This window comes from Lontra canadensis, unplaced genomic scaffold, assembly GCF_010015895.1.
Source record: "Lontra canadensis isolate GAN:19392208 unplaced genomic scaffold, GSC_riverotter_1.0 scaffold46, whole genome shotgun sequence".
NCBI lineage: Eukaryota > Metazoa > Chordata > Mammalia > Carnivora > Mustelidae > Lontra > Lontra canadensis.
Window position 1 is genome coordinate 8,662,757 of NW_022631040.1, and position 22,625 is coordinate 8,685,381.

At 36.3% G+C, this 22,625-nt stretch overlaps 1 protein-coding gene across 1 annotated transcript in view; it reads right to left on the reverse strand.

Moving 5' to 3' along the window:
• Positions 1–22,625, reverse strand: part of USH2A (usherin) — a 678,599-nt gene that overhangs the window by 523,839 nt on the left and 132,135 nt on the right. The window contains exons 13-14 of the mRNA XM_032872913.1: positions 19,176–19,359; positions 5,364–5,527 (exon numbers count right to left, since the gene is read on the reverse strand). Of these exons, the coding sequence (XP_032728804.1) occupies positions 5,364–5,527; positions 19,176–19,359 (348 nt within the window). The remainder of the gene's footprint in view (positions 1–5,363; positions 5,528–19,175; positions 19,360–22,625) is intronic.

The window sequence follows — 22,625 nt, forward strand, 5'->3', positions numbered from 1 at the left end:
CCCAAATGTCCACTGACAGATGAATGGATAAGCAAAATGTGGTATATGCATACAATAGAATATTATTCAGCCTTAAAAGGAAGGGAATTCTGATAAACTACAAAATGGATGACCCTTGAGGACAAACGTTAAGTGAAATAAGTCCCTACAAAAAGGCAAATATTTTATGATTTTACTTACATGAGGTTCTTAGATTATTCAAAATTATAGAGGCAGAAAGTAAAATTGTGGTTACCATGGGCTGGGGGCAAATGGGAGATATTATTGTTCAGTGGGTAACCAGTTTCCATTTCACAAGAAGTAAGTGTTACAGAGACGCATGGTAGTGATAGTTGGACAACATCATGAATATACTTAGTATCACTGAACTATGCATTTGAAAATGGCTAATATGGTCCATTTTATGTCATATATATATTACTACAATAAAAATATTTTTTAAATATTTTCAATTTAATATTTTTAAATATTAGTTATAAAAGCCTCTCTGATAAGTAAGGATAAAGGAAAAAATATGAGTGATAAAAAGATGGATAAATAACCAAAGATAAACACAGGAGTAGTGTCAAGAAGAGTTAAAACACAAATGAGTTATGAATTATATATATATAACCATTATATATAAAAAACTATGAACTTAACTATATAGTTATTTATTAACTATTAACTATTATTAATTATTGACTATTATTTATTTTAAAGATTTTATATTTATATATAAATATGTATTTCATATTTATATATAAATTTATAAATTTTATTTATTACTTATTATATATTATTAACTATTTTTCATTAATTATTTACTTTTTAAACTTTTTAAAACTTTTTTAGACTTTTTTATTAATTAACTTAATTATTAACTATTAATTATTAGCTATTAACTATTATTAACTAAATATATATTTAGTTAAGTTCATAGTTAGAAGTTTAGGGCAAATGAAATTTCATTTCATTCACTAAGAAAGCATACAGAAGGAAGAATTATTTAGTACCTGTTTTGTATTACTTCTATCAAGGAGAATGACTATCATTTTGAAAGCATGAAACTAATATTGATAGGAAAGAAATGAATCAAGAAATAAGAAGCAGATTATGAGAGAGGGTCTAACTACCTTAACTGAATTCAATTCTCCTCCTGCACTCTGGAAATTATATGCTGAGATTCCCAACTCAACTCCCCATCAAAAAAAAAAAAAAAAAAAAAAAGGAAAAAATTACAGATGATATTGTTAACCTATTGCCAGTAGCCTCTAAGTGGAAAAAATAATAATCACAAACCTGTGGTCCCCAAACTGTGTAGAAGGACACTATGAAACATTCTAATGATCAAGGAAAACACATGCTTGACATCTGTTGGACACAAAGGAAAATACCAGCCCGAGGTAGTTCACAGTTTTAACAATAGATAGCACTACATTCCTTTCAATAGCACCATATCTTTATGAAGTTGGTTGTTCTGGCTGTTGCTAGGATAAAAAGCAAGTACCATGTAAAAATCAAGGTAGAACAGAAAGGAAAGCAGCCTCTCTTCATACTCATGCCACAGTCAGCATTTCCTGTGGCCCTTGTTCACTCCCTTCTACTGTGAGTGTAGCCATAATTTCTGCTGACTATGTTTCAAGCTCTTTTAAAGGCAAGAATCTTGTCTAATTTTTTTTTTCTTGAATGAACTACCTCTGTAGGTACTGAGTCTCTAAATTTGCATACCCAGTGTTTTGTAAATTTTGTGAAACACACACCCAAAACAACAGCAGCCACAACTACTGTAAGTGGTTGAACAAATGTATTCAACAGAAAGGAAATCAGAGAATCTATTCCATTTACTATAGCACCAAGAGCCATAAGATACCTGGGAATAAACCTAACCAAAGAGGTTAAGGATCTATGCTCGAGGAACAACAGAACACTCATGAAAGAAACTGAAGAAGACACAAAAAGATGGAAGACCATTCCATGCTTATGGATAAGAATAAACATTGTTAAAATATCTATACTGCCTAGACCAATCTATACTTTCAATGACATCCTGATCAAAATTCCACCAGCATTTTTCAAAGAGCTGGAACAAAAATCCTAAAATTTGTATGGAACAAGAAGAGACCCCACATTGCTAAGGAATGCTGAAAAAGAAACACAAAACTGGGGGCATCACATTGCCTGATTTCAAGCTTTACTACAAAGCTGTGATCACCAATACAGCATGGTACTGGCACAGAAACAGACACATAGACCAGTGGAACAGAGTAGAGAACCCAGATATGGACCCTCAACCCTACGGTCAAATAATCTTCAACAAAGCAGGAAAAAGTATACAGTGGAAAAAAGACACTCTCTTTAATAAATGGTGTTGGGAAAATTGGACAGCTACATGTAGAAGAATGAAACTCGACCATTCTCTTACCCCATACACAAAGATAAACTCAAAATGGATGGAAGACCTCAACGTGAGGCAGGAATGTATCAAAATCCTAGAGGAGAAGATAGGCAGTAACCTCTTCAATATGGGCCACAGAAACTTCTTTTAAGATATGTCTCCAAAGGCAAAGGAAACAAAAACAAAAATGAACTTTTGGGACTTCATCAAGGTCAAAACCTTCTGCACAGCAAAGGAAACAGTCAACAAAACAAAGAGGCAACCCATGGAATGAGAGAAGATATTCACAAATGACACTACAGACAAAGGGCCGATATCCAAGATCTATAAAGAACTCCTCAAACTCAACACACACAAAACAGATAATCATGTCAAAAAATGGGCAGAAGACCTGAACAGACACTTCCCCAAAGACGACATATAAACGGCTAACAGACACATGAAAAAATGTTCATCCTCATTAGCCATCAGGGAGATTAAAATCAAAACCACACTGAGATACCACCTTACACCAGTTAGAATGGCCAAAATTAACAAGACAGGAAACAACGTGTGTTGGAGAGGATTTGGACAAAGGGGAACCCTCTTACACCGTTGGCGGGAATGCAAGTTGGTGCAGCCACTTTGGAAAACAGTGTGGAGATTCCTCAAGAAATTAAAAATAGAGCTTTCCTATGACCCTACAATTGTACTACTGGGTATTTACCCTAAAGATACTGCTGTAGTGAAAAGAAGGGCCATCTGTACCCCAATGCTCATAGCAGCAATGGCCACAGTCACCAAACTGTGGGAAGAACCAAGATGCCCTTCAACAGGCAAATGGATAAAGAAGATGTGGTCCATATATGTAATAGAGTATTATGCCTCCATCAGAAAGGATGAATCTCCCGCTTTTGTATCAACAAGGACGGGACTGGAAGAGATTATGCTGAGTAAAGTAAGTCAAGCAGAGAGAGTCAAGTATCATATGGTTTCACTTACTTGTGAAGCATAAGGAATAACATGGAGGACATTGGTAGATGGAGCAGAGAAGTGAGTTGGGGGAAATTGGAGGGGGAGAAAAACCATGAGAGACTGTGGACTCTAAGAAACAAACTGAGGGTTTTGGAGGGGAGGGAGTTAGGGGGTTGGGTGAGCCTGGTGGTGGGTATTATGGAGGGCATGTATTGCATGGAGCACTGGGTGTGGTGCATAAACAGTGAATTCTGGAACACTGAAAAGAAATAAAATAAAATAAAATGGGAAAAAACAGTAAAGATCACAATTTTAAAGAGAAAATTTAAATATATACATGGATATATGTGTATATATATATACATATATATGTATATCTGTATATATGTGTGTCAAGTGAGGTACTTCCATGTATAAATGGAATAATAGGAATATAAAAGTTTTTTAACTATTAAAAATGGGAAGCATTTGGAAAGACAAGATTTAGCCCAGAGAAGGAAAGATGAAACAAAAGTAAATATCCACCACTACTAAGAAATGTAGGCTTGGTGTTCAGTTAACTAAACAGTCCAGTTTTGCCTGAGGTATAGTTCCTGGACTGTGTCTTAGGTGTAAGAATAGGTAGAAAAAAATGGAGCAATGCCAATATTTCATTCAAAATTAGTGGCAGAACCAATAAAAAAATCACTATGATTTGGTATGTTATATGTAAGGTTCTCACAAAATGATGATCTACAACTGTTATCCAAAGCAATATGTTGGAATTCCTGTTGCACAGAGATCAATCAATTCTATAGTTAATCAATGAATAGCAAATATTAATTAAATTCTTAGTGAAATCCAGATTTATGTTTAGACTTTATTTACACAGAAAGGCAATTACAATAGTCCTTTCCCTAAAGAAGCCTAAATGCCTAGTGTTTACTTATACTAGCATACAGAGAACAAACAAAACACAGGATACCAAAGATAAACTACACAGGTACAAAATCTGAATACATCTTGTTAATCATTACCTGCACCCTGCCTTCCTCTACCTCAAAATCTAGTACAGTTGCTGTGGAGCTCAATATTTTCTTACTTATTTTTCTCTCCCTTAAATATACATAACACAGTTCCAAGCATGCTTGTTTATGATGATTTATCCTGACTTATGGCATTCCCTCTCATTGTGACTCATGACAGTCCCAGGACACCCCAAGGAGAACACGCATTGTACAATATGTTGTAGAGGGCTCCTTACCACATGTTCTCAACAGGCATTTCTTAGGAATTCTGGAAAAGGTAAGGATATATGATCTTGGAGTAAATGTAAATAAATCACTAATATGCCATGAAACTGTAGGACTGCAGGTGACCTTGAGAAGTCAAGTCAAGGCACTGGAGAATGGTGTTGAAACGTCAAAAGATACTGAGATGTAATCTTTGGCTTCCAGGAGTTGAAAATAGAAATGTGAAAGATATTTAAACAGCTAATACAACTTGCAGGAGAAATATCAAATATAGGAGGGATATGCTATGATAAACATTGATAATTGCTCTAATATCAATAAGCAACTAATAATAGCATGGTACCCATAACACTTGGGGGATGGAAGGACTTAATTCATAAGAAATAAGAATAAATCTCACATGTGTTACAGAAAATTGGCTGGGAATATCCTTGTTTGGTGGGGTGACTGATCATTTTGTTTTAACCAGTAGTGTTGATTTTTGTACTGAAGTCCTATGTCACTGGAAAGTCCAATGTCTGGGGGAAAACCAAGACTCTGGTCACCACACTAGCGATTTCATTCTACCAAAATGTTTTAAATTTCCCACTACTAACATAATCACCATTTCAATAATCTAATCAAGGAAAAAAGAACACAAGTTTCATTTAGTGTTTTGTTTTGTTTTTTTCATTTCCCACCTAAATTCTCCACCTTGTGCCTAAGCCTTTCTTATGGGTTCTCAATGGAGAAAGGGAGAAACACGACACTCTTCCCTGCGTGATGATCCACCCACCAGCACAGGGCCAGAGTTCACTTACTTTTGCTGCAGCCCAGCGGATTGTTCACATCCAAATGGCTTGCCCTGGGAACACAAGTATCACACTTGGATCCAGTGACAAATCGTTTACAGAAACACTGGCCCGTGACCAAGTGACAGGTTTCATTCAAGGCTCCTGAGAGATGACAATTGCAAGGCTGACATCTGAAAACAAGACAAATAAACCATCAAAGAGAATAATGTTTTGATTAATAATTCATAGTATAAGTTACATCTATCAATAACATTGTGAAATAAGATGGCCTGTTTTAGCCAATATACTGAAAAAGAACACTTGAGCAAAACAAATAAACAAACACAACATCAAACAAGAAAACGATTCTTTAACAAAATGTTGCTTACAATAAAATCTCTATGAAGCCTTGCCTTTGTAAACTAATTGATGGCAAAAAAAGAGTGTCATTTTGCTTTTTTCATGCCACGATACATCTCATGGATTTGTTGTTCAATTAAGAATACTGTAAATTTTGATTTCTCACAAAAGCAGTTATTCTGATAACTAAAAATTTAGATTTGGTACCCACAAATCATCCTTCTAAGTATCTATCAATCTGTGAAGTAGAACATTGGGTGTGATTACCATGGATCTCCCTAAAAATCTTGAAACTCTATATTTTTAGTTTTATAAAGACTATATTTCACTAAGAGAAGAGTTTGTGGAAGACATGTTCCACTACTGTCCGTGCCTTAATCTAGGTTATATTTCATTTTCTATTTTATGAACTAAACTCACTTATCCAGAATGGTTGGAGAATAGAGCATTATTCTGATTTATGAAAAGATGTTAATGATATAAATATAATGAGAAAACTTCATTCCAACTTAAATTTCTTGGACCTAAAGTTGCTTGTAAAAATCACTGGTCTGGCATTTTGCCGTGATAGAATCCAAAATCTGTTTCCTCTGGGTAAGTTATTCAAATTCTTAGCCTATGCCAATGTCATTGATCAGGATAAGCAATTTTGGCACCATGAAGTATTGGCGAGGCAAAAAGAGCACATGGAAAAAGACAACGCACCTGTAAACAGGAACTTTCCGTGTGGTACATTTAAAACAACATTAAATGGATTCACCTCTCATTTCTAATAAAGATGCTGGATGGATCGTTTCTTCATCCCCCTGCAACTTCTACAGTGTGATCTCTCGGGTAATCATTCGACACCCTTAAAAAGGCTGATAAAAGCTAAGGACTGCTAAATAAACTGCAAATTTGTTTTATGGACTAATATCCCCTTGGGAATAAATAAAGTACAGTTTCTCTTGAAAACCACTATACTGTAGTTTGCCCTTTTTATGTCAGGATAAAAGGACATTTCCCCCCTACAAATAACTATATTAAGTCCTTTAAGTATAGACATGCATCAGAACTCCATTTCAAATAGATGTTTTATTTAGGCTACTTAAGTATCAGTGCTGAAGAAAATTATGCACTGAAATTAAAATGGAATTATAGAAGCAACAAAATATTTGATTTGCTCTTAATTTCATTATGTGCCATTACTTAGAGTATATTGTTTGTAGGCTTTTAATGTAATATTGGTAAGCATAAACAATAAGAGGCAAGCTTCTCCCAATGCATATATATATCACCACACCACTCATGAATAAGTGTCTCTTGAGTATTTCAGTTTTTATTACCATTCACTCATGAGACAATCACACTTATTTTACATACAGTACATTTAGAGTAATAGTTTCCAGTGTATAACATAATTCCTTTCCTTGATGTAGTTCTATTTTCTTCCAGCTAGCTGCTACACGCTTAACTCCAACTCGGCTCTGTCAATATCCATGGGATATTAAGTTCTGAATCCAAATGGAATAAATAAATCGCTTCTGAAAGCATGCAATGTTTTGAGTAATTAAATGTGACTCTTCCTGATTTTATAGTCTCTTATCCCAGCTGTTGTTATATCTAACTTATCTGACTTGCTATAATTGCTTCACTTCAGTGAGAGAGAATTTACCTGAACCAAGTTCATAGGAGACTTTTCTGAATATTACAGTTTGTTTCTAGTGCAAAGGACACAAGGGATAATTTTGTAATTAAGGTTTAAGTAAAATGATTCCTATAAATTTCTCAGCCACTCAAATATAATTTTAAACATTTCCAAGACTCTTTAGCAGATAAGCTACAAGTTTGATGTCATTTTATAAGTTATCCTTTCTCAAGAGCACCTCCTAAATGAAATATATTTCACATTTATTAAAACAAAATTATACATAATAAAGGAGAAGACATTTTAAGCTTAGAAAGAGAAACACCAAACTAAGATGAATTGTGATATTGATTTTGTCAGGATAAATGGTTTTTGTAATATTAATATAAAGAAACCTTTATTACACTGACTCTCCTGGTACAGTCAGAGCTTCTCCCGCAATCTGTTTAAAATCTTCATTTTTCATCCTTATGGGAAAACCTCACTTGCTAAATGGATTTCATAAAGAGTAATCTGTCAAGATTTATATAGATAAACAATTTGTGATGTTTATTGACCAGTTCATTACGGTAAACAAAACAGGAGTAAAGCATCACTAGTCTCTGCCAGCATTCTGCTATTATAGTTCTGTTTGGGCCTTTCTGTAACTCAGTGTTTACTGAGTACAGTGGAAAGAAGCTAATTGGCTTCTGTCTCTTAAATCACAAACCTCATACATTTTCCTTTCCATGCAATGTAGTCCAGTTGTGCAAATAGTAAGAGAAAAAGCTATTCTGCTTATTATTATTGCAAAACATCACTATTAATGAAGGAGTATGTTTCAATGATGCATTTCATTGTCAGAAGCTTCATCTTCTGAGGGAGAGCTACTTCAGGAGGTCTAGGAATGTATTCTGGGATATAGATCACTTTACTGACATTTCTCTTTCAACACCTCTCTTCTACTAGGGACCTCAATTCATGAGTACCATCAAATTTATTTAAACATATCGATTGACATAAATAATATTCATTGAGGTCCAATTATCTTCCAGGACTAGAAGAGACACTGAGGACATAAAAGGGAATAAGATAGAGTTGTCCCTGTCTTCAAAGAGCTCATAGTCAAGTGAGAAATATAAAATACAGCATTTATAAAGATGCGTGAAGATTCTTTGTGGGCACAGAAAAGGAAAACTACTTGGTAACATGGAATGGGACAGCAGAAAGAATATTAAGGAGGAATCTTGGGGGGCACCTGTAGCTCAGTCAGTTAAGCATTGATTCTTGATTTTGGCCCATGTCATGATCTCAGGGTCTTGGGATCAAGTCCTGTATGGGGCTCTGTGCTCATGGGTAGTCTGCTTAAGGATTCTCTCTCTCCCTCTGCCCCCACCAAATAAATAATTAAATATTTTTTAAAAAAGGAATTTTGGAGATGTTTGGCTGAATATTAAAAGTTAAGCAGGAATATGCTAGGCGAGTCAGAGAGGGAAAAAAGAGAGAGAGAGAAATAAGAAACATCAGGAGAGGGTATGAGATTATAAGCAATTCAAAAAGTTGGATATAAATTCACAATACATAGGAGTAACAGACAAAGTTAAACAGGAAAGGGAAGCAGAGGCAAGATATTCTGAGATTATGTGACATGGTGATGTGAAAATTGTAAGCAACAACGGAAAGGAGAAGGATAGTTTTACTTATGTTGAGTAAGTAACATCAGTAGGATGAGGTAGACAAATTGGAAAGAGAAGCAAAGAAGGGCATGGAGTTATTTCCTGTTTTCTAATTTGCTGATAGGTAGGTGATGGGGACACCACTCAACATAAAAAAATGGATGAGGAAGAAATCTCAAATTGCTGAGGGAATTTAGATAAGGATTATTAATGATTATTAATGAGCAAAACAGAAAGAAGCTTTAAAGGGAATTGGAGAAATTGGACCAAGAGTTTTCTTTCCTCAGTCCCTAGCACAAAGCCTAGCACACAGTAAAGTTCCAATAAATATTGTTGGATGAATGAATGAACAAATAAAGCACTAGGAAAGCGTTAGATTCAGAATAGGACATCACAGATAAATCAAATGTAACATGTAGTTCTCAGGACAATATAGCTCTTTTGAGCCCTTTTTGATCAGCTTAGCTGCTCCCCTAGCTAACCTGTCCCCCAGGGAAGGGACAGCTTTCTTCAAGATTGACCTTTGCTAGGCTTAGCTTGACATGCTAAGGCCAGAAGAGTTCTCAGTTCAGTCCTCTTGTTTAGGATCCCGTGACTGCCCTAGAGAGGAGTTTGGTTTCCTCCTGGTTAAGATTGTGTCTCCTCTCTGCAGTAGAAGTACATCTCACTGAGGTTCCTAGGTTTCCTTTCATCACAGCCTATGAATAGCATTGGATTTTCTGGAATTGGAATCAGAATTATAGGAAAGGAATTTGGGGTTTGAAGATCCTCTTTAGGTGAACTGAAAGCCATACACATGGTTTATTAGAGAGGAAGTGAGAATAGTACCATCTCATCTAGAAGGGAGTAGGTAAAGGAGTAGTAACACAGTCCACTCTTTGAAGTGAAGCTTTCCCAGGCCCAAATAAAGGGACTCATCAGGACTAAATCTGGGCAATCTCTTGCATCCAGGCAACAATGACATGTGAGTCCAGGGGGATGGGATTCCTGTCATTTAGAAAAGAGGCTGCTTAGCAAGATTCTGCACCTGAGACCCCTACCACTCTCCCCTTTATTGACACTCCACCTAGTCCCACATATTGGTCACCAAAACCAAATATTTAAAAGAAATTAAATCTCAGAAGTTTCACAATATTAACAATTATCGCATGTGTTTATGTCTAGAAGAAACCCTCATATCACTCTCCTGAACCACCACATTACAGTGACGTAGTAACTTTGAGGTATGATAACAGATTCAAATTCTTAGTGTTTTCAGATAGAAGAGAGATTACACTTATTCTCTGTGGTCCCAGAAGGCAGAAATAAAAGTAGGCAAAAAAGCCACAGGAATGAAATGATCTTTCTCAGAGCTGTCTGAAACAAACACAAGTTGCTTCATGAGACAGAGGTTCTTTTTATTTCCATGGTTTCAAGCAGAAACTGAGTGACTAGTGATTTGTGCAGAAAAATGGATAGGGCAGAGTTTAACCAAAATTACTTTAAGGTTCTTTCCAAGTCTAAAAAGCTATGGTTTATGATGCTTAGTGGAAATAAGCAACTTGCCCAAGGTGAGAGTGAATCTGGTTAAGGGTCAGCAATCTTTATCTATAAAGGAACAAAGAGTAAATATTTTAAGTTTTTTGGGCCTTTAGATCTCTGCTATAGCAGTATGCAAGCAGTCATAAACAATACATAAGGAATGAATACTGCTGTGTTCTAATAAAACTTTATTTCCACAAACAGATGGCAGGTCGGATGTAGCCTGCAGGCCATAGTTTGCTGAACTCTGGTATAGTAGGTTAAATTATGACCCCTCAACAATCTCCAAGTACTAATAGCTAGAACTTGTGAATATGTGACACCTTACTTGGCAAAAGGAGCTTGCAGATGGGATTAAGTTAAGAATCCTTAGATGAAGAAATTATCCCGGATTATCCAAAAGTGTCCAATGTAATCACATGAGGATAGGAAGAAGTAGGAAGGTGAGAGTCAAGAGTGAAAAATTGGAAGGACATAAGCAGAGGTCAGAAAAGAGAGGAAACTTTATTCTGCTGGTCTTGAACATGAAGGAAGGAGCTGTGAGCTAAGGAATGTAGGTGGCCTTTCAAACTGGGAAAAGCAAGGAAATGAATTTTTTTCCTAGACTACCCAAAAGAAACATAGGCCTACTCACCCTTGAGTTTAGCCTGATAAACTTCTTTAGGACTTTTGACCTCCAGAACTGTGAGAGAATAGATTCACATCATTTTAAGCTACTAAATTTTCAGTAATTTATTACAGCAGTAATAGGAACCTAATATGCCTGGTCGAGAGGAGAAGCAAAAAACTGGAACCTAGACATCCTAAAGCCCAACACTGAGTTATTGTTATTACACCACATTGAACAAATGCTACTAATTTATAAAAATGGACATTTCTTAGAGAATCACACAGAATCTGTATGAAAGAAGAATATATTGTTTAGTGGTCAAGGGAGATTGTAGAAATGATCACAATTCTTTACCCCTCTCTTTATGTAGGTCCTTTAAACCAACTGCACAATTCCATCATCCAAAAGTAGAATCTGTTTCCCCATTCCTGAATATGGGCTGATGTATGACTGGCTTTGGCCAATAGAATAAGGCAAAGGTAACAAATGTGACAGTCTTGAGTGTAAGGCTCAAGGGTTTGGCTCTCTTTCTGGGACCTCTGCCTCTACTTTGTGGTATGGCTAGACCACTAGATGATGAGAAGTATATAGCCCTTTTACTCCTATCACCCTGGAAAAGCACCAGCTGTCTAACGAAGAGTCATCCTGGAGCATGAATCTGTGAGGCACGTTCCCCAGTATTCCCACACCACTAACAGACATAAGTTGCCAAGTAAATTATCTGCTTTCATTTGAAGCCATTGATCTGGTTCTCAAAGAAAGACCAATAGAGATCAATTGGAAATACACATGTGAAAAGATTAACAGACCAGATCTATAATTCAGTATTCAAATGGAGAATGTTTGCAGTAAAACAAAAAATAATGTGGTCATAGAAGAATTTTACTTCACTGTATGTTTTAGGACTGTGAACCTTTAGATTTTCCGGTCAGCCTAGATCCCAATTTCCTACTCTCTGAGGAAAATTACAGTTTGGTGTGTGTCAGCTGCTAAGAGACCAGTAGAGGCACTTCCAGGTCCTAGCTCCTTGAGGCTCAAAAAGACAAAACACAACTAATGAATAGAGAGAGAAGAAGTCATTAGAGGAGAAACTTTGGGGGACTCTGGTGTGTGAGTGGTATGTTAAGAGAAATAGTGTTGTACCAGGTAATGGGCTGGATTAGGCTTGACCATAGAAAGGAAGAATTGTACTTACAGGTCAGGTTTGAGGGCAGTACCAGGGTGTAGAGTGTGTCTAATACGGGTCTCAAGTACCAATTGAGATGAATTGCATGTGGCCCATTTCTGTCTCATTGGTTTTCGTTTAGACAAATACGATATACTTTTTTTTTCTTTATTGATTTTTCAGTGGGCAGACTTTTTTTGCTTCATTGTTTTCAATACTGATTAAATCATGTTTGCTTTCTATGTCAGAGGTAAACAGTGATTTTTGCACTTGGATCAACTTTCTAAAACCCATGTCCCCTTTTTGTGATAGGTGACTTTTGAAGAATGAACCACTTGGTTGAAAACAGGCAAATGATTTTCCAGCCTGTTACTGTTGTATTTGGTGGATTTTTGCTGTTCTTGCTGCAGTTTAGGGTGAGGACCTATTTTATTTCTTTTGCCCTTGGAAGTATATGAAAAGTCTAGAAAGAAAACCAAGGGGAAAATATAGGAAACATAAGTTATACAATACAATAAAACAAAACAAAACAAAACAAAAAAACAGAGAAGAGCTGGGCTGATGTGTGAACTTCATGGAGGATTAAATAAGGTCCCCTGACTAGAGAAAGCAGATGAGAAAGTCAATTTATTTTCTAAATCAAGAAGGAGAAACAATGATACTTGCATCTTCTCCTTGCTTAACAATAAAATATTGACAATCTGTTGTAGAATTTTGGATATTAGTGAAAAAAATATATATTTGTCAGTACTTGTCATAATTCAAAATAGATTTGATTGATTTTAGTTGACTTTCTTTCTTTCTTTAAAAAAAGTAGTCATCAGGGCATCAATAGTTATTTTCCCATGCAATATGTCTTTATATTAAACTATAAGTGAACTTTTCCTTCAAGAAAAAAAATTCCTTCTACTAAATGGAATCCCATAAATTTTAGTCATCTTTGTGCACATTTTCAAAATAGTCAGTGTTAGTATATATACACAATAACAACCAGAAGTCAACAAAGAGATTTCAATATCATTCAGGAAAGGAATAGAAAACATAAAAAGAATAAAATCCATTTTTATCTCTTCTCAATGATGAGCAAAAGTATAAACTCTAGCAATTCTCATTGCCACATTTTGAAATATCTTTCTCTATGACCTTCTGTGCTGGAAGATTTCTTCTCTAATGATTATCAACGTTAAAGTGAAAAGAGACAGTCGAACTCATCAGTGGAATATAAGGGTCAACTCAAAGCACAGGCATTCCATATGATTGATTTAGCAGAGGACAAATCCTGCTGATTTCCTTCAGCCTCAAATGGTCATGGGAAGCTTTATTCTTTCTATTCATTTCAGAGAAGCTACATTATATATGGTAGCTCTTACTTCCAATAGCTCTTTCTAGTAGCAAGCTATGCTCAATATCAGAACCAATCTTGTCTAATCTGAGAGGATCCTGAGCCCCATTCACATATGGGTGGTATGACTTACATTTAAAGATTTATATCGTTTCACCAATATTATGATGGCATGAGATGTCTCGAGACTTTTATTTTCATTTTGGGAGGAAATGAGGAAAGTAACATAATGGAGAATTGGTTCTGTGTTGGCTATGTTAAGAAAGAGAGACATGCAAACTTAAACCCCAAAGAGATAAGTAACTATAGGTCTAGAGCTCATGGCAGAGATCAGAATAGATGACGATATACTGGGGATTTGTTTAAAAAGTGGCTGAAATCATAAACACGGATATGTAGATTGAATGGGCAGATTAACGAGGAATAACCAGGAAAAGAGAAGACAATGAGATAAAATCTTGGAGGCCAAAGAAAGAGCTAATTTTAAGAAATAGGGAAGACAATAAAATAATTGCTACATTGAAAAACCAGAAGTCATAAGAAGCAATCATAAATCAATTTTATTCTCATCTTTCCCTGATCTTTTGAATATATATATATCTTTGTCAATTACGTCTCAAAAAAGCTGAAGGGAAAAAATGGGCTAAATTCAGGCAATAAAATGTCTAGTCCAGTATATTAGTCAATACTCCAATCTTCAAAGAATAGATATTTAAAGAACAAACTTCTCCCCTTTTTTTCTAGCTAGGACGTAATGAAAACAGGAAGTCTATAATCAGAGAAGGTAGAGTTTTACTACTGCTCCTTTTCTTACTTTCCTCCTCTCTCATGCATAGGCCAGAGGAGGGGTAGGAGCCCCCACGACTAGCAAAACCCAAAGCAGGGTGCTTTCTCCCACAGTGTACAAACCTGACTCTTCCCTGGAGGTTGTACTCTTGTGATTTCTTTATTGATCTCTCTCCCTCTATTAGGTAACTCTTACCTATAATTTTAGAGAACTTAGATATATGTCTATTCCAACTGGTTGCTAACCAATTTTTTAACCCACCTGAATCCCATCTTTTTCTCTTCTTGGGGCTCTTTAGCTAAACTTTTGCACAAGTGTTAAGATAACCAACCCCATGTTTTCCCTCTTCCTTGTAGACCTTATCTAGTCATAACAAATACTACACTCCTTTCCTTACCTGAGAAACTTTGGGAGTATAAAATAATCAGAGAACTGCCCTGACAAATTGTCTCTCTTCATTCAGATTTTTTCAGGTCTAAGAAATGTATCAGTCCACTGATCTCCTCAACTTTGGGAGACACATATCACCCTGCAAGTCATCTAGTAAGAACCTCTCACTGAGAGGCACCAGTGACCCCTACTTTCTCCCTCCAGTGAAACCTTTCTCTCTAAGCTTATCTTTTCATTAACCCATTTTTATCTACTTTATCTGGCTATCTTACTTTCTTTGATTTGGATGAGTGTTTTAAGAGTCATCTACCTAGTTCTTTGCTGTCCACACTTTGCAAATTCTGCTAACACTTGCACTAAATATGGTGACTGAGGAATTAATGAGAAGTAGGGAAAATGCAGAAGAAAAAGACTACTCTTTGTAAATGTTAGTCAGTGGCAGAAGAGTGAGAGAGTAGAGATCAACTTCCAGGGCTCACAGGAAAGGGCAGAGTCAAAAGAAGAGGCTTTGGGATGGGGATGAAGAGTCTATTTGTAGGTAGTTATGATATAGCCAGAAGGGAGAGATTTAAGTTAAAATAAGGGGAGGATTTGGTGGAGTAAAGTTCAGAGGGAGGAAGAAGGAGATGTAAAGGGGAGATAGAGAACAGAGCACGGGAAGAAAAACATGAGGGGACACATCAAGGACAGGCAATATGTCATTAAAAATTTTATGTTGTTTTCTTCCAAGACTAGATTTAAAATTGAGAATGTTTGACAATGTAGACAAGTTGGAGCTGGAGAGAAGATAATCTGGAGATAGTTATGTCTGGTTCTGTCTGTTTAGCCTCTGAGGCAGAGGGCAAGATTGGCTGCAAGGACAAGGACTGAAGAGACTGGTAATAGTTTAAAGAGGGAGAGAAAGCACAAGGATGAGAAGCAAATACACGGCAGTATTCCCAGTCAGCACAGACACTTGGTTTTGAAGTCCTCCCAGGCTCAGGGCAGGAGCAAGTTCATCACCCCTGGAGCTGACCCACAGTACTGCAGAAAGGAGAGCTCTTAATAGCACTCAGATTACTCAAGAGAGTCAAGATTGAGGTGGTTTTGGTTCAGAGTAGGCGTAAAGATGAGAAAGAGGAATGGGGATGATCAAGAACATTAGGTAGGGAGTAATGGATGAGAGGTTTGAGAGAAGTTGGGAGCCAGTTATGAGGGAATTTAGAGACAAGAGTACTGGAAAGATGTAATGTATTCACAGAGTAGCATTTCTGGGATTAGGAAGATGTGAGAAGTAAAGAAGTTCCAAGTGATCAAAAACAAACAAAACAAAAACCTGGTTATGTTCATGAAAAGTGGTTGCTGGAACGGTAATTAAATGAATGAGAGGTGAGGGGGGAAAAGACCATCCCTCTGATAAAGTTCTCAGTGAATGGAAACTTGGAAGTCTCCAAAACTCCAGCCTACACTCAACCCTTTTATTTTACTGAGCTTTGCCTTCTTGATTTCCACCTCAGCACCTTCTAATAATGTAGTTTATATGTTGTTGTTGGTTTTGTTTTTTGTTTTTTGTTTTGGCTCTCCCCATTCCTCATCAATTTAGGTTAACATTTAAACCCAGGTATTATCATTTTTTTTTCTCAGTTAATCCAAGGAGTCCAATCCCAGTGTTAGTGACTCCTTCTACAGAGTGATAGGTGATAGAACACCATTCTTGAATAATTCTTGATCCTGAATTTGACTTGGGTGGGGACTAGGATAAGTAGATAAACCTAAACTAGAGGGAAGCAGAAAGGGTAAAAGTCAACCTGAATTTAAGAACTTTGAAGAACAGATGAAAAGATGATTTCTTTGAAGAAATCAGAGTCACTTAAATAAAGCTAAGTGAAAAAGCTAAGATCATCATAAATCTGGCCATAAATAAGGGATTTTAGTGGTAACAATAGGAAAAACTACAGGGGGTACCAGTAGAAAGGAAATGGGTAAGAGACTGGCACAAAATGCCATAGATGGGCATGAATATCTCCAAGGAGGAGAGTAGATTGGGGGGATAGTTTTCTCTGGTAGTTAAACGTTGTCAGAAAGACTATGGAAAATATAAGAAACCTAGAGATAGAGGTAGACAAGAGTGAAACAAACCAACATAAGAATCCCAACTACAAATGGCTAACAGACACATGAAAAAATGTTCATCATCATGAGCCATCAGGGAGAGTCAAATCAAAACCACATTGAGATATCACCTTATACCAGTTAGAATGGCCAAAATTAAAAGACAGGAAACAACGTGTGTTGGAGAGGATGTGGAGAAAGGGGAACCCTCTTATACTGTCGGTGGGAATGCAAGTTGGTGCAGACACTTTGGAAAACAGTGGGGAGATTCCTTAAGAAATTAAAAATAGAGCTTCCCTATGACCCTACAATTGCACTACTGGGTATTTACCCCAAAGATACTGCTGTAGTGAAAAGAAGAGCCAACTGCACCCCAATGTTCACAGCAGCAATGGCCACAGTCACCAATCTGTGGAAAGAACCAAGATGCCCTTCAACAGATGAATGGATAAAGAAGATATGGTCCATATATACTATGGAGTATTATGCCTCCATCAGAAAGGATGAATCCCCAACTTTTGTATCAACATGGACGGGACTGGAAGAGATTATGCTGAGTGAAATAAGTTAAGCAGAGAGAGTCAATTATCATATGGCTTTGCTTATTTGTGGAACATAAGGAATAACATGGAGGACATGGGGAGATAAAGAGGAGAAGGGAGTTGAGGGAAATTGAAGGGGGAGACAAACAATGAGAGACTGTGGACTCTGAGAAACAAGGTTTTGGAGGGGCGAGGGGTGGGAGGTTGAGTGAGCCTGGTGGTGGGTATTAAAGAGGACACATATTGCATGGAGCACTGGGTGTGATGCATAAACAATGAATACTGCAACACTGAAGAGAATTTTAAAAAAATAAATAAAAATTGAAAAAAAAAGAATTCTAACTAGGGAATTTGTTAGATGGTCTTCCAATAAAAAGTACATAGAGGAGATAATATGTACAATAATTGGCCCTAATTTTACTATAAAATCCTGGCTATACTTTTTATTTAACATTTACTCTACCATGTGTTTTCTGTACTCATTCAGAATGATTTAGAATCTGTAGAAAGGAGTAATAATGTTTTCAGACCATCAAGATGATATTCCTTCCAATGGTAACAGAAGTGGAAGAGCATGGATTAAGAAAACTAAAAAAGGTATGTAATAACAGCAAGAATTGTCTTAATAAATATTTTAAATATCATGTGAAAGATTTTAAATCACATTGGATTTTAGTAGAAAGCCAAATGCACTAGTTTTGAATTCTTTTTCAATAATTTATCACTGTCACCCTGTCCAAACCCTAATCGAGGTGCTAATGAAGAGTGTAACAGCCAAAAGACAGGCAGCAGGGAACAATGAGTTGAAAATAGCCCAGATAATCTCAAACCCTTGACTAATTAGCAATTATATTTATAAATACACACACGCATATTGAGAAACAGCTTTGATTGGTGTGTACAGAACATAATACTACTGCTTGGGGATAGGAATGCCAAAGAATTCATGGATATAGTCCCAACCCTAGACAAATTTATAATCTGACTGAACCCAAAAAACACACATGGAATAGGCAATCCAGCACATGTTCAAAAATACAGCAGTGAGCACACATGCATGACAATAAATGCCCATAGATACGCAGGGAACAAGAAGTATAACATTAAAGACCGTGTAATTTTGTAAAGTGGGTAATTTATTTTCAAAACGTACTTTACACATTAGGAAAAAATCCTATCACTTGATACAAAAATACATTTTAATCTCCTGATCTTTATTTTTTTTCTCTTTTTTTCCCCTACTCATCTTTAAATGTAAATTAGAAAGGCATGGACAACACAAATGGATGCAATAAGTTAATAAATAAATAAGCAATAAATTCAGGGGCCACATCAAGTTTCTATATACAAATACTGTGTATCCCAATCCTTATAGTATGTGTGTGTGTGTGTGTGTGTGTGTGCACATGTTTACTTCTATGGCTATTTCTCTACCTGTCTTTCTCCATCCAAATTGCAAGTTCTTTGAGGGAAAAGGATTTTATCTAATTAAATATTCCCAGACCTTAATACAAGAGACGTCTATTAACATACAGCAACCTATACATTGGAACTCTAGGAAATATTCAAAGATTACTATTATGCTAAAGCAACGTAGGCATCAAAGAGTCAAAAATATATCAACAAGCCAGGGAGGACAGAAAATACTGCTTTTTACAAAAAAAAATGAGAAAAAAATCATTGTTAGGAGATAAAGTAACTACAAATACAATTCAATACATATATTTAAATAGTATTAAAAATATTTACCTTCCAGTCTGAGGATCAAATCCAAAGTAAAGGTCTCTACAATGGTCACAACTTTGTCCAGCAATGGAAGTGTCTTGGCAAAGGCACTGACCAGTTAGGCTATTACAGATGTGATGAACAGCACCTGTTATATGGCATGAACATGGCAGGCAACCAGGGGCATTGCCTGGAGAAAGATAAAAACCTGGAAATAAAGAAATGAAAAGTTTATATATATATTTATTTATTTGCCATCCAGTCTTTTCTTTAAAAGGTAGTGTTTTGATTACACCAAAAACTAGAATGCTATCATGGCCCTTCCCAATGCCCAATTCAAATGTGGCTACAGCTGTTCTTAACTAGTGTGTCAGTTACAATCAAAAAAGGGCTGAGTAAATAATTTACATTGTATCTGAATGTCTCCCAGGCAACTCAAAGTCAGTGCATTTAAAATATACTTCAGAAGAGGTGCCTGGGTGGTTCAGTCGTTAAGCATCTGCCCTAGGCTCAGGTCATGGTCCCAGGGTCCTGAGACCCAGCCCTGCATCAGGCTCCCTGCTCAGTGGGAAGCCTTCTCCCTCTCGCACTTCCACTGCTTGTGCTCCCTCTCTCACTGTGTCTCTTTGTCAAATAAACACATAAAATCTTAAAAAAAAAAAAAAAGTAAATCTACTTCATGAACTTTCCATTAAAGACTAGTCCTCCTTTAATATCTCCATTCAGGAAATAGGACCAACATTAATTCAACTGCTCAACATAGAACCTTGTGACATCTTTGGGAAGGTAGCCAGACAAAATAAAAGATGGCCAGCTAAATTAAAGTTTCTGATAAACAATGAGTTTTTTCATAAAAGTCTGTGATATAGGTTTATACAAAAAATTTATGATTTTCTAAAATTTTTATTTAACTGAGAATTCTTTAGTTTGCTAAAACTGGCAACCCTCAAATCCTTCACCTCCCTCTACCCCATACATCTAGTTAAGCACCAGGCCCTATGGATACTAACTTCTAAGAATTTTAAACTTTCTCCTCTCCATCCCCACTGCCATCTCCCTAGTCACAGTCACTACCAAATTTATTATAGTTAACATTGTGGACCAGAGGCAATGGTATTCATTATCTCACTCCTCACAACAATGCTAATAATTCAGGTATTATTATTATGTTCACTCTATATATGACAACGCTGAAGGTTAAGAAGGTTAACAAACTTTCCTAAAATAATAGAGTCAACAAATAACAGATTCACACAGAGGCCATCTCCTCTCATGGTATCCCTCTTGTTCCCTCCAATCATTTCTTCACAGTGTAGCTGGAACAACATTTTTTCAGAGTGTAGTTTGAGCAGCACATTCCTCAATTGAAAATTGTTTGATGACTTCCTATTCCCTTCGGGGAACAAAAATCCAAATCCTTAACCCAAGCTCCAATCCCACTGGCAGGTCCCACCTGTATCTTCAGCGTCATTTCACTGTTTATTCCCAACTCCATCTCCTCCAGTCATACTTCTTCCTTTCTTGATACCTACATGCCTTGTCACTGGCATGTCTGTCCGCTGAAATTATTTTGACCTATCCTTTCTGCTTAGCTCACTCCTAGGCACATCAGGTCTTCTGACTTCCTCGAGTAACCTACTCTAGGCCAGTTTAAACATGCCTGTTCCAGTTTCATAACATCTTGTTTATTTCTTTCAGTGTGCTCATGAAAATTATACTTAATCTCACTTTCAACAGATTATAACCTCCATGAAGACAAGAACCTTGTCTGATAAATTCACGACTGCCACCAGCACCCAGTACGGTGTTTGTCACAAAGCAGGAACTCCTTAAACATTTGATGAAGTTACTCAAATGTACCAAATTATAAGTAGGCATTGATTTCCATAAGTATTATAGTTAAAAACCCACAGAATTTAGGCTAATTATAAAACCCGTATTTGCTTCTTATAGCAGAAGAGCTAGAAAGATGATCCAAAGTATCTTCACGTTACTTAAAATTTCATATAACCAACAGCTATGAAATTAGAAAGGCACTAGACAGTAGAATAATGGAACAGTTATATGAAGGAGAAATGGTTCTTGGCATTGTGGGGCATGTGTGTTTGTGCATACACATGCACCTCCACGTACATACACACACAAGCACATGCACAGTGTTACAAAGAATTTTACTGAAATGCAGAAAGAATAAAGTTCTAACAAATGAAAATGATCTGCACAATTGTCATGACCACTAATTTAGGTATATATCACTGAAACTGAAAGAGAGAAAGAACATGAACACAAAGTGAATCTACTGTGTATTACTATGCTATAGGGAGAAACAAAAGTAATTGGAATATATTATAAATCTCATTTGAGGCTCTGGTTGAAAACAAGCCATTCTTTCATAGCCATCCACAACTTGTATGTCTTCTCCCTAGCCCAGCATATTTTCTCCTTAGAAAGTTCCAGAAATAGTCAAATAGAAAAAGATTGTGCTCAAAGAAAGGGAAGAAACTCAAAATCAGTGCCATTCCAATCTGTTGGAAAGAACAGACTGATCTTGTCATGTTTTAGAGTAATTGGCAACTAGATTATGTCATTTGCTTCTTTGCATCCACTATAGCAATTTGCCTTATATGTGTTTCCAGAAGTATAGTTGTGCAAATTAATATATATTCTCACACCTGATTTATCATACAATCAAAGTCACACACTTCAAAGACTTTTATTTTGAATTCAAGAACACTATGGCTACAATTCGATGTATTTTTCTTCCTGTGAAGCTACCTAGGTCCTTAAATTCCTGATGATGGCATCATGAATGTACTAACAGCTCTCCAATTTGGATAAATTACCCATTAACACAGATACTTAGAAGTAGAATTAATTTGGACTTATTGCAATAGCTTCAAGCCACAGAGAATTCTAGAACAATTACAGATGATTTTTACAAGAAATGACTTATTAGATAAATCCGTAAAGGCAAGCAGGCATATTTTAGCACAGACAATTGGGTTGTCCAAGTTTTAGAAAAAAAAAAAAATTCCATAAAAAAAAATCAGAGATATACACAGAGAAGAACAAAAATGAAAAACAAAAACACAAAAACCAGGGAGACTGCAACGTGGAGGATGGTCTTCAAGGAAAAGCCTGCATTGGAATTTTCTTGGGGTTAATTCCCCTCCTCCTCTCTGGAGCATGATTATAAAGGTTAATCCCACCAGTATTTTAGTTGTCCTATTTTTAAGCAGTCCTAATTAGGATGACTCAGGTACCTTCCTGCTCAGTGATTACTTCTTGCCTTACCTGAATGTGCCTAATTCTAGACCATTACCTCTCCTTTTATGACTTCCAACTATAGAAAACAACATTTTCCCTTCCCTCCTACTTAAACCTCAACTCCAGAGTGTGACTTAAAAGATAACTGACCTCAATTTTCTTCCACTCAATACATTTCTGATCTCCTTCCATTAGCTCCACTTCATG